Source organism: Schistocerca piceifrons, chromosome X (genome assembly GCF_021461385.2).
Source record: "Schistocerca piceifrons isolate TAMUIC-IGC-003096 chromosome X, iqSchPice1.1, whole genome shotgun sequence".
Classification (NCBI taxonomy): domain Eukaryota; kingdom Metazoa; phylum Arthropoda; class Insecta; order Orthoptera; family Acrididae; genus Schistocerca; species Schistocerca piceifrons.
This window is the reverse complement of record NC_060149.1, coordinates 218254697-218273949: the sequence shown is the minus strand read 5'-3', so window position 1 is coordinate 218273949 and position 19253 is coordinate 218254697. Positions and strand designations below refer to the sequence as shown.

General features: G+C 35.1%; 1 protein-coding gene across 3 annotated transcripts in view; it reads right to left on the bottom strand.

The window, feature by feature from the left end:
• LOC124721647 (cullin-1-like) overlaps window positions 1-19253 on the bottom strand; it is a 248952-nt gene that overhangs the window by 133043 nt on the left and 96656 nt on the right. For all 3 annotated transcript variants that reach the window (XM_047246710.1, XM_047246712.1, XM_047246711.1), the window contains exons 5-6: window positions 12588-12696; window positions 9651-9750 (exon numbers count right to left, since the gene is read on the bottom strand). In XM_047246710.1, coding sequence (XP_047102666.1) covers window positions 9651-9750; window positions 12588-12696 — 209 coding nt within the window. The remainder of the gene's footprint in view (window positions 1-9650; window positions 9751-12587; window positions 12697-19253) is intronic.

The following is a 19253-nucleotide window of genomic DNA, read 5'->3' as shown; positions in this document are numbered from 1 at the left end:
ATGAGCTTACAGTTCATAATCGGCAGTTTGAAAACGGACATTTCGAAAATACAACAAGAAAATAGTGATCTGAACACACTAAAACTTGCGCGAGATAGTTCGTCCGTTACGGAAAAGTGGTCAAATGTTAAGTGCAAAAACAGAAAGACCAAAGTGCAAATTCGGAAAACCTGTGAAAGTTACGCAAGCTTTGTGCACGAAAACACATTTCAAGTACTTTCGATCGCCGATAGTGAAAATGCAACTTACAGTTCGCATGAACGATGGGAAAAGCAGAAAGGCACTGTGGGGAATAAGGTAAGAGAAGAAAATTTACTGACGCAAACAACTGTGAAGGAGGTCAATATAAATGTGCCGACCAAAAATTGTGCCGAAGTGTTTAGTAAAACAATACAAAACGATTCGCAAATTGTGAACTCCAATAACAGGAAACTGTGTTTTCAGACAGCCATGGTCATGGACTTGCGAGCAAACTAAAAGAAACAACTAAAACATTTTCGTGTGGTATAGCGAAATTAAAACCATGACTGTATCCTCAGAGGCAAAAAAATCTGCATGATAAAGTCTTTGTTGTACTTCTGGGAGGCGCAAATGACATCTACAAAAATGAAACAGCGAGTGCAACGCGCGATCTTAAACAGTGTCTGAGGAACCTCACTCACACTAGCGTAATACTTGTCAATATTCCGCATCACTATATGATCTTGTAAGATGGTCATGTGTTAACAGGGAAATAAAAAGTGCCAACAGTCAGTTTGCAAAAATCTGCAGACATTTTAAAAACGTGAAATGCGTTGATATAAGCAGTATTGGACGTAGATTCCACACGCAACATGGACTTCACCTGAATGGCTTGGGGAAAGAATATCTGACAAGCCTGATAACCAAGGTAATAAAAAACCACCAAAATAAATTCAAAACCAAAATGATAATTGCATCACCATCGCCTGACTCTATAACAAAAACACTTCAAAAAAATTCATTAGAAACATCATCAGCACCAGCAAAACATGTAAAAAAAGACAAAATTTTAACAGAAAGAACAGTGGACATCGATTTCAACGACAAAAGAACTACTGTTCCTCATCAGCCAAATATTATTTTAGACGAAAATAACAAAAACGAGAAGGCTCCAAGTTCACAAGAAAACACAGCAGTAGTGGCAGAACCAACATTTGAAGTGTCAGAAACAGCATCACCATCGACGACAATAAATAGAAGGCTGTTGGACAGAAGAAATGCTGAGCCTCCTTCTCATCTCAAGGATTTTTTATGGGTGGGCCTGAAGAAAAAGAAGGGACAACAGTAGGTAGTGTCAGGTGTCTCCTCTCTCCTGTTTCAAGACAGACTCCAATGGATTCTCAGTCAGGTAACAGCACTAATAGAATGAAAAAGCAAGAGGAAGGCATCTCTTTCTTTCATCAAAATATAAGAGGCCTCTTAAACAAAACAGATCAACTCCTTATTAACATTAGTGAAAAGGACAGTATAAATAATGCCCAGATTTCGTGCTTAACTGAGCACCATGTTACTGATAAATGTGCCTTGTCATCTAGAGTAAGTTATAGTTTAGTAACATACTACTGTAGGGAAAGTAAAGATAAAGATGGAGTAGCAATTTATGTTAAGGATAGTGTAGCATACAAAGCTATAGATATTAAGAAATATTGTGTGGAACAACAATTTGAGGCATGTGCCACAGAAATAATAACTAAATTCTACCCAATAATAGTGTTGGCTGTCTACAGGGCTCCTTCAGGTGACATAAAAACTTTTCTGCATTCAGTGGAACTCCTTCTGTCAGGATTACTTTCAAAAGCGAAGGATATTGTAGTTTTAGGTGATTTCAATATAAACTTTATGACAGAAAATAAGAATAAAATAGACTTTGAGATTGTGATGACCTTACATAATCTGACATCAGTAATAGACTTCCCAACAAGAATTACATCCGAGTGCCAAACTATGATAGACAACAGTTTTTTAGATGTAACTAGACATCAGAATTATATTGTCAGCCAGGTTATAAGTGGGCTTTCAGATCACAATGGACAAATTCTCACTATTTATGACGTTAATCTGTTCAAAAAAGAATTTCCTCAATGGAAATTCATAAGAGTAACGAATGAAGAGGCAAAAGAAACTTTCAACTACAGGTTGCAGCAAATGGATTGGTCTTTAGTATATAGCCATGATGATGTTGATACTAAATTTAACTGTTTTATAAATGAATTCTGTGCTCTTTTTGAAGAAATATTTCCCAAGAAATGGGTCAGAAACATTGCTTCCAATTCTGTAAGTAAGCCTTGGATTACAAAAGGTATAAAACAGTCATGTAAAACCAAAAGGGAAACTTGTGCTGCAATAAGATTCTGTAATGATGTAGAAAAATGGGAACACTATAGGATATACCATAAAATTTTGAAGAAACTAATACAGAAATCAAAAGCCCTTTATTATTAGAAGAAAATAGATAATTCTAATAATAAAATAAAAACAATTTGGAGCATTGTAAAAAAAGAAACAGGATTAGATACAACAAGTAGAGAAGATGTAAATAATATCAGATATGAAGGTACCCTAGTAGATAACCCCAAAACGGTGGCTGAGATTTTTAATAAACACTTCCTATCAGTTGCAAGCCCAATGTTGATGAAGCTGTAACTCTTTGTCAAGCAGTATATTCAAACACAATTTCAGAAATGCACCTTAATCCTGTCATTGTAGAAGAAATTCAAAAAAATCATCATGTCTCTAAAAAGTACAAACTCTGCAGGGGTTGATAATATATCTAGTAATTTATTGAAATATTCTTGTGTGTGGATAAGGGACATTCTCTGTCATATTTTCAATGCTTCCCTTCAGAAAGGTGTTGTTCCCAGTAGACTTAAGTATGCCATTGTGAAGCCCCTGTACAAAAAGGGCAATAAAGCTGAACTAACTAACTATTGACCTATCTCTTTGCTGACAGCTTTCTCCAAAATTCTAGAAAAGCTAATACATGTAAGAATTACTGATCATCTCATGAAGAATGGAGTTCTCAGCAAGAGCCAATTTGGCTTTCAAAAGGGCCGTTCAACAGAAGACGCAGTCTACGCACTTGCAAATGAAGTGCTAGAAACCCTTAATGAAAAAATGCTAGCACTTGGTGTCTTCTGTGATTTATCCAAAGTGTTTGACTGTATTCATCACCAGATTCTCTTGCAAAATGCAAAATTAGTAGGAATAAGTGGTGTTGCAGGCAATTGGCTAAAGTCGTACCTCCAAGACAGAAAACAAAAAGTTGTCTTGAATAGCTCAGGTGGAGTATGTGACACTTCCTCAGATTCTGAATGGAGTTCCATTACATGGGGAGTGCCTCAGGGCTCAATTCTTGGGCCACTATTATTACTGATTTTTATAAATGATCTACCATCATGCACAAGCCTGCCGTGTAAATTTACTTTATTTGCTGATGATACCACACTTTTTATGAGCAGTAGAACAGACAACAATCTTGAGGAACTCATTAATCACATACTCTCAGATGTGGGTAATTGGTTCAAGGTTAATGGTCTCTCATTAAATTCCAGTAAGACCAGCTTTATTCAGTTCTGTACAAAAACAGAAAAAGAGAGAGAGATAAGTGTGACATGTGGTAATCAATCAATAGTTAGAATGGAAACAACAAAATTTCTTGGAGGGCACATCGACAAGAAAATGAACTGGTCTTCACATATTATTGATCTCTGTAAGAGGCTTAGCTCTGCTACCTATACTTTACGGGTTGTCACTACATGTGTTGAACCTAACACTGCAAAAGTGGCATACTAAGGCTATTTTCATTCTCTCATTGAGTACGGAATTATTTTTTGGGGCAACCAGCCATTAGCAAGGAAAGTGTTCATTGCACAGAAGCGAGCTTTAAGAATTATATGTGGATTGCGCCCAAGAGACTCGTGTAGAAATAGTTTTCGTAATCTTAAAATATACACAACTACATTCCAATATATTTTTTCTCTCATGTGTTTTGTTTGTAAAAATATAGGGATATTTCAACCAAACAGTGAGCATAACACATGGAGGAAGAATGACATACACAGTGAACTCAAAAATTTAAGCTCGGCACAAAAGGGTGTCCACTACACTGGAACAAAACTCTTCAATGCTCTTCCTCCCGAAATAAAGACAGAGATTCATAACAAGAGTAAGTTTAAGAAAGCACTAAAAATATTTCTGCTAGAAAAAGGTTTTTACAGTCTAGATGAATTTTTAACTAAATAAATTGTAATATTTTAATATTATAGAATACAAGTTGACATAATGCCACTAAGAATGTTATTTAACCTGTGATCTGTATCTGTTTTCTGTAGTGTTTTAATGATTCTAAGAAAATATGTATTTTCTTTTTCTGTATTGCTGCCCAAAAATTTACTGTATAAATTTTTATTTAATTATGTACTCAAATTTCTATATATGCTGCAAGATTATCAGATTGTATTTGTAAAAAAACTGACTCGTTCGACGTCCTTGTGTATCCAACACAGTTGGACCTATGGAACATGAAATAAATCAAATCAAATCAAATTACATAGAAAAAGTTACACAAAAAGTTTCAAAGAAAAAAGAGAAAGAAAATACAAACCAATTCCAGCTGACAAGTGAAACCTCTATTTACACATATCATTGTTTTAATTAGCTTACTGTAAATACAAACCATGCTTACGTTGTAACAAAGCATTTCATTAATTTCCCCATTTATAGTATAGCATAGGATTTTTATACTCTATAGTAAAAAGCATATTGCTCAAAAACCATGGGTGATACAAAAAAAACTAAGGCTAGATTTGGATTCAGCTTATAAAAATGTATAAAGATCAGCTATTAAAGTAAAAAAAAAAATTTTAAAAAAAATTTTTTGCTGGCCTGTGTAATTAATGGGGCTAAAAAATGTACTTAGCAGTTTGTAATTTCATATGTGGGTACAATGAAACAATGATTGCATGTTCACAGATGGGTGTCAACCAACAATTGAGATTCCTGTTTCTTATTCACAGTGTTATTCCTACAAGGTATAGTTCAGAAACCTGATTTTGAAATGTATTACTCAAAGATAGAAATTCTTGAACCCTCTGTTTTCTGAAAAGTATTGTGTCCCTCCTCCAATAAAAACCTCCATGACACTGTCAAATTAAATCAACTGTAACATGCTTATTTTCATAGTATACATTCCTGCTGCAAAAAGCTATGAACTGTTAACAACTTGTAACAAACTGTAACAATCACTTGATTTGAAAAAAGTGCACCAAAGCATGTCATATTATGCTGCACTGCAAGAAAGTACCATGAGACATGGGAATAATTACACAGGTGGGCACAGATAATGGCACAAGGAACAGCCCAGTCAAGAGGTTAACACACTTTGACATTTTGGAAACAACAGTTTAGACTTATAATCATATCTTGTATACAGATAATGTAATACCACCACCACTGTTCGAACTTCTCAAGGAGCTGTTAGACACCACAGTGATAAATTAAAATAGTTTTCTGATAGCACTTGCTATCTGTAGCACCTGAAAGTAAATTTCCAGGAAGTGTGTTCTTGCAGCAACTTTAATTGGTGTAGTTAGGATTGCAGGAACTACTCAATGTGTAATATTCTCCTAACATAACTCTACACCATTTAATCTTACCTACATTGTCATTCTGTGTCAGCAAGTGTTGACAGTTTGCAGTGTTGCTCACCATGTGGGCATTTATCACAACACTTATCTACTGCCTATGTTTGTGGTACTAACAGTGAAGTGAAAAATCTACCTTGTAGCAGTTGCCTGGGCAATCACATGAACTGTCTGCTCAGTATGGCTCATAGGAACTCACACGGGACAACAACAAAGTTACGTTAAGACTTCCTGAGGGCAATAGGATGAAAAACCTAAAACTATACTGGATGATCCAAAATTAAATCCACACAGCAATCACGACCTGGCTACTTGGTCTCTGCCAAGCACTGCTGGTGGTCATTCAAAATTATGATGCAGACGGTTTACAGAGCTCCTGTAAACAGACACAAGAGAATAAGTGTCAGCTCCTCACCATCGATAAATACAGGATTTAGTAGCTCCTATTCACATGTCAGTGAAGTATGCAGAAGAAACCTAGCATGCTGTGCATGTCCAGCAGGGAGGCAGAGTCACAATATTTTGGAATGACATTACCTGATTGTGAGACTGTCCACAGTCACCCACACAATTGTGTGCTGAGCAATACAAGTACAGAATTCTCTATTGACAAGTTAACTGTGAATTAATACTTTGAGATGACTCTGTGAACATGCACAACATATATCTTCCAAACACATTTTGTCAGTATGCACAAATTCAGTACAAATTTTGTTCTGTCCTGTCTCAGCTCAGTTGAGGGAGCCTTGCGGGAAAAACAAGTCTGTTATTACTTTATTATTACCTTTTATTACCACGGTTGTGTCATTACCCAGCTATGGCTAGATAGACAACATCAAAAATTATAAAATTGATATTTACAAATAATATGTAACAACAGAAAAAAATTTAACAGATTAAGCATTTCGCTAAATCAAACAATGGAAACTCCAGGTTGGAAAAGGTAGATTGCTACTTACTGTACAGGTAGAATGAAAAGACACTTACACATTAGCTTACAGCCAAAGCCTTCATCAGAAAAGGAAACACACACACACACACACACACACACACACACACACACACAAACATTATTTACACAAAAGCTTGAACCACTGAGCTGCCGGAGATGGCCGTTGTGTGTGCCTTAGATGTGTTTGCTTGTGTGAACAAATATATATACATCTGTGTGTGTGTGTGTGTGTGTGTGTGTGTGTGTGTGTTCTTTTCTGATAATGACTTTGGCCAAAGGCTAATGTGTAAGTGTCTTTTCATTGTGCCTTTCTGCATCTTAATGTGTCAGTAGCAGTCTATCTTGTCCTTAAATTGTTGTTAATCATTTTACTATGTATACATTTAATCTACAATTTACTCTTGAGTTCTGTGACAGATTCACTAATTTTTGAGGAAATTCAGTAACTCTGTTCACTTTCTTCACAATAAGAAAAGCTACTGGGTGGAGTTTTAAGGCTCTTGAACTTTTGTTTTTGAACATCTCCAGTGCCAGGGTCTGCACTTCTATGGGTAGTGAAACGAATGTTCTCAGCACAATGTTCAGAGAGCTCTCTCTCGTTTTGGACAGCTAAGAGGTTGGTTTGTTTATGCTCTCTTTGTTGTGGGAATTGTGGTAATGTATATCATGTCTCCTGCTGAAGAAATCTAGATTTTTTCTTAATGTGAAGGAGGCACAAAGATACATAATGACTATAAACAGTTATTATTTCCAATTTTCTGAATAATGGCCTTCAGTGCTCCTATCTTCTACCTGATGTTATGATCCTTATTGCTTCCTCGCTGCCTGTAGAGTGACTCTACAGTAACAGGCTATAGCCAATATGCCTGTGAAACAATGAGTAATATACCATTAGCAAATGCTGATCAGTTGTTATGTGTTTCAGTTTTCTCAGTTGGTACATGACTCATGACACTTTTTCACACACATTTGCATTGTTGTCTTGTCAAGTGAGTTTGTTGTCCACTATGAACCCCAGAAGTTTCACAGACCCTACACAGTTTAAGTATACTTTGTCAATGAGGCTACATTTCAATGCTTGTGATTTTTCTTCATTGATTTTTGCTTTGTTTATAACAAATCACTCTTTTGTAACGTAAAACAAAGCATCTGCTTCTTCTTGAGCCTTGCTGGCATTGATGGCTTTTGAGTATAAAGTTGTGTCATCCACAAAGTGCAAAAACTGTCCGTGAGTGCTTAAGTCAGCCGGCCGCTGGTGGCCGAGCGGTTCTAGGCACTTCAGTCTGGAACCGCACGACCGCTACGGTCACAGGTTCGAATCCTGCCTCGGGCATGGATGTGTGTGATGTCCTTAGGTTAGTTACGTTTAAGTAGTTCTAAGTTCTAGGGGACTGATGACCTGAGATGTTAAGTCTCATAGTGCTCAGAGCCATTTGAACCATTTTTTTTGCTTAAGTCATTCTCAAAAACTAGGAACAGAAGGGGCCCCTTTACTGATCCCTACATCATGCTGTATTCCAACTTCCATTCACATGATAGTGCTCCATGGACTGATATGATCTGCCTTCTGTTTTCCAGATAAGGTTTGAGGGTTGCCAGAACAGTCCCTCCAACTCCATACTGACAGAGCTTATTTAGAAGGACCTTATGAGGAATGGAGTCAAACACCTTATTCAGATTACACAGTATGACTGTTAAAGATTATTTTTCTTCAGAACTGCGCTTTATCTCAGAGATGAGATTGAGTGCTGCTGCTGCTATTGTATAATTGCCTTTACTGAAACCATGCTGTGCATCTGAGAAGAGTTCATTAATTAGAAAGTAATTTGAGATTTAGTCTTTCACTGCAGTTTCAATGAATTCAGCACGAGACTGGAATTATTGAGATTGGTTTGAAGCACTACGATGCCTGGGTCACCCTCCTTATAAACTGGTACTGTTGATGCAATTTTCAGCATGTCGGGAAATACGCCAGCATTAATTAATTACCATAGTTAATTGTTAAGCAACATCACGTACAATTTCCTTGAGGCTATTATTTGACATCCCATATATAGTCCATCAGAAGGCTTCTAAGATTTTACAATATTTATTACTTCATTTTTTGTAATTTCCTTCAGTTTATCATGGTGCACCTTTTTTATTTCTTACAGCAGCTGCAGGGTCTATTTTCAAGTCAGGGATTACGCTTATAGTGTTTTTCACAATGTGAATAAAATAATTGTTGAAGTCATCTGGACTACATAAGCTTAATGGAGAGGTGAGTTTCTCATGTGTTTATTGATCAGGCCTCATGCTGCCTTGCATGGGTTGTGAGCTCCTTTGCTACAAATAGTGCATACTAGATTCATAAATTCTCTCCTTTTGGTACTCTCTTTAGCAAAGTGTACATTGAAATTACTACAAAATACAATTTGTGTCGTAATGTATGAGTTATGGACTACTCCCATAGGATTACTATCAATGATCAATGAGGTACCAAACCTGGAATAGCACTGTGTCAATGTCCTTGGGGACAGCATGACAAGAAGGATCTGAAAATGTTTTAGTGCACAAGGTGACAACACTACAATAACAATGTTTGTTCATAGCAGAACAAGGTGTGCACTTCATGCCTCATTGTTACTTTTGGTGTTAGCAATATGCATTTTAAAAATTCAGGCAGTGCAAAACTTTTTTTGAAGTCTGTATGTATAAGTTTGATGAATTTACAGACCAATAAATACTGTGACCTGGCTAATTCAAGCAGCAGCAATTACATATTTGCCACACAAGTGACATTCATCACAGATTTGTAGAATCAGACAAACAAAACGTGCAAGGGTACCCTTCTAGAAATATGATACAAGAAAATGTATGTTGACTGCCACCAAAAATTAGCTGATGTACACAAATTTTGCACCTGTGTTACGCTCATTACCCATAATAAATCTCCACTAAAAGTACAAAACACTACTACCAGAATTACTGCCACTGATAAGATACCAGTGATTTGGTAGCTTACTACCAATTTTTTTGAAGTAATTTGCACTTACCCATTTCAATGTAACAGTTGATAACTTCACTTATTAATCTTGTGTTTACTGTTTCTCCTTTACGTTCCCTTTCAATCAGTTTCAAAACAGCACTCACTACCTGAAAGAATCAAGAAAAATACCAAGTTTCAGTCCCTAACTACACACGAGATCTGTGATGCAAAAGGTAACAAAATTGGCCAGTATCATGTGATCTTCAGGGCCTGACTACGGGGTTTCCTTTCTTAGCTGTTCAACAACTTACGTTCCACAAGAAAAGCATTTAGAAAGTGATATGATCACACTCACTGTGTGCAAGTAATACAGAAAGTTTATCTCCAATTATACATATGTTGTTTCTGTTCTTTCAGGCACATCTGAAACAACAGACACCATTTTGATCCCACAGCTACTATGAGTCAGGACACACAGGAATTAAAGACATAAGCTACCAGTTGGCACTGATTTACATCAATAGGGAAAGTTTGATTCGCAGTCCAGGACAAATTTTTAATTTGCCCCATTGATATAAGTCAATTCCCACTGACAGTTAATGTCTTTAATACCTCTCTGTCTTACCTCCAGCTGACTGGAGCAGAACATATATTATAAAGAGATTTTTGCCAACAAAAGGAATCATGACATGTGAACCAAATTAGACAAAGAGGGTATGATTACACAGCAGTAAATGAATGTTTGCATAAAACAGAAAAATAAATTTATAATGCCTGATACAAGTTAAATTTGGAGGAAATACTACCATGACAAAAGATTTGGATTTAATACCCTGGTGGGTGACATCCATCATTATTGATGAAAAAGTCATTATAGACATAGCACAAATTCTGATTGGGCAAGAATGCCACAGAAAATTGACTTCAGCATTTTCAAAGGAGCAGCCTCAGCAATCAGCTCTATATATTTAGTGACACTGTGGAAAACTTAAATCTAAACAGTTAGATGGCAATCTGAACTCTGCTCTCCCATAATGTGAGTCTAGTACCAATACCGATGTGCCACTTCAATTGACAAAAAAACATAGAGACCTGTAATCAGCAAAAACATCAAAGGAGAATGAAAATGGACATGAGATGTAAGTATATCACAATACAACTGAATGTTTAAGACAACAGTTTCATACGGTCAGTAGAGCAGCTTTGCCCAAAAGACCATACTTTTACAAATGCCCATGTGCTGTTTAATGCCACTTCTATTAGGTGAGCAGTGATATGTCCTTATAGAAATATTACCACAATATTCTGTAAGAAAAACCATGAAAAGTCAATGGCATGCTACAAATACCCTGCTGTCTTATATGGTATAAGATGAAAAATTAAAAAAATAATATTTACGGAACCTTAAGAACAATTTTTACTGTTTCTTTATGCTGGAAGTTTAGACTGAGAAAAAAACACAACTATATACTACTACTATGGAGCTTGTTTATTTCAACACAATATGTTATGCACGAAGCATGTTGATAATCACTTTTCCATTTCATGCTTCCACATCAGCTATTTAGTGATAATTGATTGGTTTATTCAGTCAATTGCAGTATGTGTAAAACTGTGTACAGTGCACTTCACTGCCAATCAGCAGTTACTGCAACTATAGTAATATAATAATTTCATCACCACATCTTATGAGAGTTTCTGTAAGTATACAAATAGTTAAGATGCTCTAGCTGTGGTGAGTAGATCACAGGAGACTGCCATACTTAGAAATCTATTTCTTAATGTGTCATCACTAATGTTAGACAAGCTGTACAGAATAGAGATGGAATCTGAAAGAATATAAAGTAAAATACTTTTACTGCAACGAACTTGTCTGTGGTTTGCTTGTGATGGCAGTAGGAGGAGGACCTAATTCAATCGAAAGAGTAATCATTCAAATCAACACTTTCAATTTGTGTGTATAATTGTTAGCAGCATATAAAGTTGCAAACATTTTCAAAATTATTTTGTGAACTGTATGGAGTAGATGATAAGAAATTATGCAGTTCTTCAGATTATTTGTGGTTCACAACACTGCAGATCTAAACTTATCACAGGTATCTTACATATGAACAAAAAAAATTTCACTCCAAATCACAGTGTTAATGATTAACATTACAATTGCTAGTTCTGTATAAGTTTTCAGATTATGAATAGAGAGAACTTCAGTTTGATATCCCAGAAGTTTCTGTGCCTATCACTTTCAAGACTAGATTAACAAGACCTTACCTATTATGCATACACTTGAAATTGACTATGATTTATTCTGATATTTGAATAAAATGAAAACAAGAACAAACTTCTCTTCTTCTCCCAAAGCTAGACTATTATTTTTAACTGAACCGTTTCTGAGTGCAAGGAAGGAAGAAAGGAAGAGGTCAATGGAGACAGAGCACAAGTTCAGGGGACAAGGATGTTGAAGGAATATAGTTGTGGCATTATTTAAAAAACTGTCATGGTATTTGTTCCACTGATTTCTGGAAATTTAAATCATGGTGACCTGGTAGGGACTTGAAACTCATTTCTTCTAAATATGAATAAAGGGTCTTAACTATTGAACCATCTTGCCTGGCACTGCATAGTGAAGCAGATGCCACTGAACTGCTGACTGTCTGTAAAAATTACATAAGGTAGATTTATATTCTGTGTAGGAAGCAAGAATATGGAAGTCCCATCACGCAAAAGTCATGAGTGAACTGAAAATACTAACTAAAATGATATTGAGTAGCAAATCGTAATATGTCTTCAGCAACATATGGCTGAAACTGCCAGTAAGCTATGGAATACACTGAAAATAACAGTGAATGATTTGCACAGGTATAGGGAAAGAATGACTCATTTTGCATAATTATAAAAATGAATATATCATGAAACACTGGTGTACATGGAAGTCACAGCAATCTAATTATAACTTCCTGTCCCACTAAATTTGGCCTCAATGGACTTCCTCCATTTAAAAAAATACCTGATTGTTCAATGTTAAATACATTTCCTCTCTCCAATATATTAATGCTATCTGATATATTTCGTATATATCCTTCCTGACTCGGTCACGTTCTCTTGGGATCCAATGCCTGAAAAAAATTAGCAAACGGTCAGTTATTCTGAAGTTACATAATGTAAAAATAGAAAGAAAAAAGTGTTAAAAGATACATTTTTACTTTTAACATCAAGAATACTAAAAGGACAATCTGATAAACCACACATGATGTTAGTCACAAAACAAATCGCATCCACATTAATAGGATTTAATGCATATGGTACTCCCTGGGAGACCCTTTGATTCTTGTTTACTTAAATACAGTGGAAAAGTTTCTTCTGATGTTTACTTTGAATCCTTAACACTTTTTGAATACATGGAATTTCAACATATTCTAAACTTTCTCTTGTGTCACTGGTACATATTATGATGGCTCACTATTTACTTGCGTTACAGTTATGCATAAAATTTAATAAACAGCCATTTTATAGTGCACTGAAATTGGTCAAAACTTATTAGGGGACCTTAATTGACCATGAAAAAAAGTTGTAGCACATAATGACTGGCAGTAATTACATCAAATAATTAAGATTTCTCATACAACTCAAAGTTTTTGTCTGCTCATGAAACTTTATTCAGATTTCATGGTAGATATAATATTGTTGAATGAAGGAAACTAATGCGTATTAAGCTGCTTAGTTCTCTTTACAAATACAAATTGTATATTCTACCATTCAATTTTTGGCTGTCTTGGTTTGAAGTCTTAACGTGACAAAGCTCACCAAAAATCTTAAACAAATATAATCTACACATATTTAGTCACTTATATACTTTATTGCAATGGTAACAACAAAGATTATTAAACCTCAAGGCATGTAGAAATTCACTAGGTAGCTCATTCTGAGGTGGAACCAATGTTACTGGTTAGCATTCATTGTTGTCATTGGGTGGTCAGTTGCTCCACAGACTTCTAAATTCACACAAGGATTATGCAGTGACTGTAAATATTATTTCTATATTTACTTCTCTAATTAGTCTGACTTTCAAGAGCAGTATGAAAATCTCCCAAATTGGGAAATAAATAGCACAACCTCATCCCCCTAGCCTTACAATTTCCTTCAGTTATGCATGTTTATCATTCAAAGTTCTCAAAAGAACAATGATGCAATTTTCCCAATTAGTAATATCTCACTTCAGCAATCCTAAATACAGAAAGTGTATCTTATGATGGTCTTCCCATTTGGCAATGTCATTGCATCATCCAGAAGGTGGTTCTGTTGTTTTTCAATATGTGAAAGGATAGGCAAATGAACACCCACATTTCCCATCACTGTCAGTACAGTAGAGAGAATCAGTGAAAAAAATGTGAAAACGTGTACTTCCTCTCCTTAGGTTCTTAGGATATTGTGTGCAATAGCTCGCTTAGCATTCTACAATGAAAGTTCCAATGCACTGACTACTTCCATTCAGAAAAAAAAATACAGTAGACCATCACCACCATCCATTTTGTTTTGTCCTAGTATCAAACCATCAGATAAACTGTTTCTTATTACACTAGTGATGTTTCCAATAGTCATCAGCTGAGGAAAATGAAACAGCTCTGCCATAGCTTCAATGACAGATGTCCATTCTTTAAAAAATCTTATTGTGGAAACATTCAAAAGCTTGAGTAGCAGGGCTAAATAAACTTCCATTTACATTTATAAGTTGTACTTTGAGAGACAGCAGTTTAATTTGGTCTCTAAAATATCTTTCAGGCTCAACCTACAGCACAAAATTCATTCTACAGTGTCACAGATAACAATTATCATTGCTAACAAAACACTTAATCAGTATCTAAATGAACTGGCTAGCTACATATTATTTATTAATGGCCTTCAGCCTGACAACTGATATGATGCAAAATTAAGTTTCACTCTTCAGGGAGTGTGCACTGATTTGGAACTTCCTAGCTGATTAAAACTGTCTGCCAGACTGGAACTCAAACTTGGGACTCGGGTTGCATGATGTTCTTGGATAGCTCATTCAGTAAAGTGTAAAGCACATAACTGTGGCAAACAAAGATCCCAGGTTTTTGTTCCAATCTGGCACATAGTTTTGATCTGCCAGGAAGTTTCAAATCAGCATACACTCCACTGCAGAGTGAAAATTCACACTGGAAAGAATGCTCTAGGCTGTGGCTAAGCCAGTTCTCCACAGTTATCATTTCTTCCAGCAGTGCTAGTCCCTCAAGGTAGGCAGGAGAATTTATGTGAAGCTTGTATAGTAGAAGAAATGATGTGTTTATGTAGCTACCTGTAGTAGTCTATCCCATCAAGCCACTTCATCTCTGTATAACTAATGCAACCTACATCAGTCTGAACCTGCTTACTGTAATTAAGCCTTGTTCTCTCTACAATATTTACCCACCCCACTCACTCACACTTCCTTCAGTTACCAAAATCACCATTCATTGAAGCCTCAGGATGTGTCCTATCAACCAATCCTTTTTTTTAGTCAAGTTCTCCAAGAAATTTCTTTCCACCAATTTGATTTAGTGCCTCCTCATTTGTTATTTGAACTACTGATATAATCTTCAGCATTCTTCTGTAGCATCACATTTCAAATGCTTGCATTTTCTTCTTGTCTGATGGGTTTGTTGTCTGTGTTTCATTTCTCTACAAGGCCACCGCCGTAAATATACCTTCAAAGGGAACTTCTTAACATTTGCACTTGTATTCAGCATTCAGAAATTTCTCTTTTTCAGAATTGCTTTTCTTGCTATTACTAATCTGCATTTGATATCATTTCTACTTCAGTCATCATCAATTACTTCACTGCACAACTCACAGACCACTTTTACTGTCTCATTTACTTATCTAATACAGTCATCCTTGACTGTTTTAATTTGACAGTATTGTTTTACTTCTGTTGATGTTCATCTTAGAAACTCTTTTCAAGACATTATCCTCACCAGTGAGTTTGTCTTCCAAGTACTCTGCTGTCGATGACAGAGTTACAATTTCAACAACAAACTTCAAAGTTTTAGTTTCTCCTCCCTGAACTTTAATTTCCTTTCCAAATTTCTCCATTTTTCCTTTACTGCTTGCTCAATGCACAAAGCTGAGAACATAAGGGAGAGGCTGCAACCCTGTCTCACTCCATTCTCAGCTACTGCTTTCTTCCATGTCCTTCAATTGTTATAACTGCAGTCTCATTTCTGTTTAAGTTGTACACAACATTTTGCACCCAGTGTTTTATTCCCAGTGCTTTCTTAATTTCAAAAAGTCTATTCCAGTCAACACTGTCAAAAGCTTTCTGTACATCTTCAAAAGCTATAAACACCAGTTCACGTTTCTTCAATGTAACTTGTAAGATATGTCATAGGGTCAGTATTGCCCCACATGTTTCTACATTCCTATGGAAACCAAACTGATCTTTCTGAGTTTGGCTCATAACATAGGCACAAAATACAGGGACATGCAGATAGAAGAGGTTCACAGCATTACTTTCTTTGGGATTGAGCTTGATGACAAATTCAGTTGGGAGAAGCCCACTACAGAACTGCTGAAACACCTATGTACACAAATAATTATTTCAATGCATATGTTGTCATATATAGATGATACAAAAATGAAAAAGTTGGCACACTTTGCTAACTTAATCCCATAATATCATTTGGTATCATATTTTGATGAAACTTGATAAATCAAGTTAAAGTTTTCCAGGTTCAAAAGCATGTAATATGAATTATTTACAGCACAAATTTAATATACCATAGAAACCAGTTCAAAGAATTGTAAAGACATACAAGTTCTCCTTATTTTTTAATGACATTTGCTGTAAATAATATATGTCTTTCCTTCAAAAATGAAGTTCATATCTTTTGTTTCCATCAGTCACAAAAACACATTTTCAATGACTTTCCACCAACCATAACACATCTCAAGAATAGAAATATCAAATGTTCTAAGTGCCAACCTCACATTCGTACATAGCTTATCTATAGACAAAAACATTGAGAAGCAGCATGATACCACAGAATTATGCTGCCCACCTAATCACTGCAAAAAATGAAACAAATTAGAAAATAAATAATGTATTAAGAATACCAGGGAACTGACCAGTTCTGAGTGCCAATAAGAAAGTTTGCAGGTACCAACAACACTAAGGCACCAAGTTTTATTTGTGATTATACAAGTATAGAAATACAGCCATAATATTTTAACTAGTAGAACTGTAGTCAACAAAAATCATTTCTTATATTTTTTAATTTTTGTTTTTTTTTTTTTATAAAAGAATAACACAATCAAATTCAAGGAAAAAATCTCTCAGTACTGTGTCTGAGTATTACGTAACTCGATTCTTGGGATCAGGTATTGCAAAGGTTATTGTACAATACCCTGGGCTGTTGAAAAAATGGCAACATCACCAAAAAGTCTTTCTGTTTTGCAACTGATAAACATAGCTGGTCTTTCAGACAAAGTACGGCATGTTATACATCAGCCACAGTCTTTCCTCTTTTGAATACATTGTCATTTTTCCACTCATGTGTTTCAGGGTAAGAATTTTTGATAACTATTTTAGATTAATGGGTATGGGACAATTTGATCATCACACACACACACACATAAACCTGCATTGACAAAAATGTTTAATCACAGCAGCATCTTTAAAATCAAAGAACTCAGTTGTATGCAGTGGAATTACACGAAATGATTTCATAGCTTTAGCTGACTCAACAATTTTCTGTAAATTTTGTGGAACAAAGGCCTTGCTTACCTTTCTTTATTTGTTGGATAAGCTGTTTTAGGAAATATATACAGAAGAATCCTCACTTGACTCCACATAAAACAGATTAAAAAAACAGCAGTGCACAAAACTAAATGCTAAATCTTGAGTCTTGCTAATCAAAGTTTCATTTTATAAGAATCAGAGGTTTGAGAGAGAAAGCGAAAGACAAGACAGTTACTGAAAAACAAGAACTTTGTTCATATTTGTGGTGTGATCTTTTACTTTTTGTGTATTTTTTTTTAAAAGAAATGTCCTTTCTTGTTGAAAAATGGACTGTTAATATTAGTGTGTGTATCAAATGGTGCTCTCTTTTAATGTTGTTTTGTGTGTTTTTGTTATCTTAACCAATTGACTTCTAAATATAATTTAATGGTAGGTATTCCTTAAGTGTTTACACTAATTGTTTCAGAACAAAGGAAAGTATTCATGAAAATTTAAAGATAACTTGATAGTAACAGATTAGTACAGTGCTTAAAATATGTCACATTGTTAGCTGTTCTGCAATGACAGTTTCAGATTACTTTGGCTTAATATACATTATTCTGTATATAATGAAGATATTTTATATACAGCTTCTTAATTATTTAACAACAGTGACATATGAAAACTGGTTAGAACTTTCAGTTCATTGTACACTATTTTGCATTGTTGCAAAAACTTAACTTGTGGAACTGTGTTACTTGCCTCAAATATTTATAAAGAAATTGTGTGCCATCACAGAGCATCTACTACTATTGCCATCTACAGTTTTGTGTAATGTGTTTCATATGATATGATAGAAATTCTGAGTCTTATAGTGAAGTCAAAAAGAGTTAATACTCCAGTCTGTGCTGTATAAGTTATCAAAATCAGCAGATGCTGTTATACTAATACTGTACTGTTGAGTCATTTGTATCGTAGTGGAAGATTAAGAGTCTTGGTAGCAGTAGTTGCACAACTCTTATGAATGAATGGGATTGTGTGGAGTTTCATGAAAACTATATGTCAGAAAAGTTGTGTGAATCTCAAAACATTGTGCAGGAGAGAGTGAATTAAAAAATTGTTGATGGTTCTCAAATGTTATTGATGCATAAATGTGGTGCGACTTAACCTAGCTAGGTATATTTTTCAGAAAAAAAGTGTGTCCTTTTATAAAGCTTGCAAGTGTGTGCGTGATATTGCCCTTTACATAATTTTTTGTATGTGTTACTCCAGTGTTAAAAGAGAGATCTTTTTGTAGAAAAAAAATGTGATACAAACACAACTGACATTATAAAGAAATCTATATAAAATTTCTGTCCCAGCTTAAAAAATCATACCCACTAACAAAAAACTTCTGTATTAACTCTCCAAACCATCCAAAGGTTTAATAGAAACATCATTAAAAACACAACTGTGCTATTTTAATTTAGGACAGCACAGTTATCTGACTAGGTAACTAGTTTATTATGCATAACTAGCCCCAAATTGAAGATTTTAAACAAACATAAAGCAAGTACAGAGCTAACTTGCATAACAAGACTTTCATCCCACATATACCTAAAAGCAATATTGTTATCACTGACATGAATACTCAATTTATCTTCTTGCTGTAATACATACTGGATATGTTAATGTTGATGCAAATAACACTTGTTTGATATAAATACATATAACAGTAGTTTCACAAATGTGGAGTATTGACTCGGCTGCATGAGTGCCTATTAAATTATCTGTTCAACTGTGGCTGTAGTTGACATTTACTTGTCATCTTGTACACTGAAATTTGACATATCACCTAAGTGTCTGTATGAGGCCTGTGAAAGGACACATGTGGAAAATCTCTCTAAAAAAATTGACATGTAAAATTTGTACAAAAGAGAAGTCAGTGGATACATTACCTTATATGAAATGTGCATA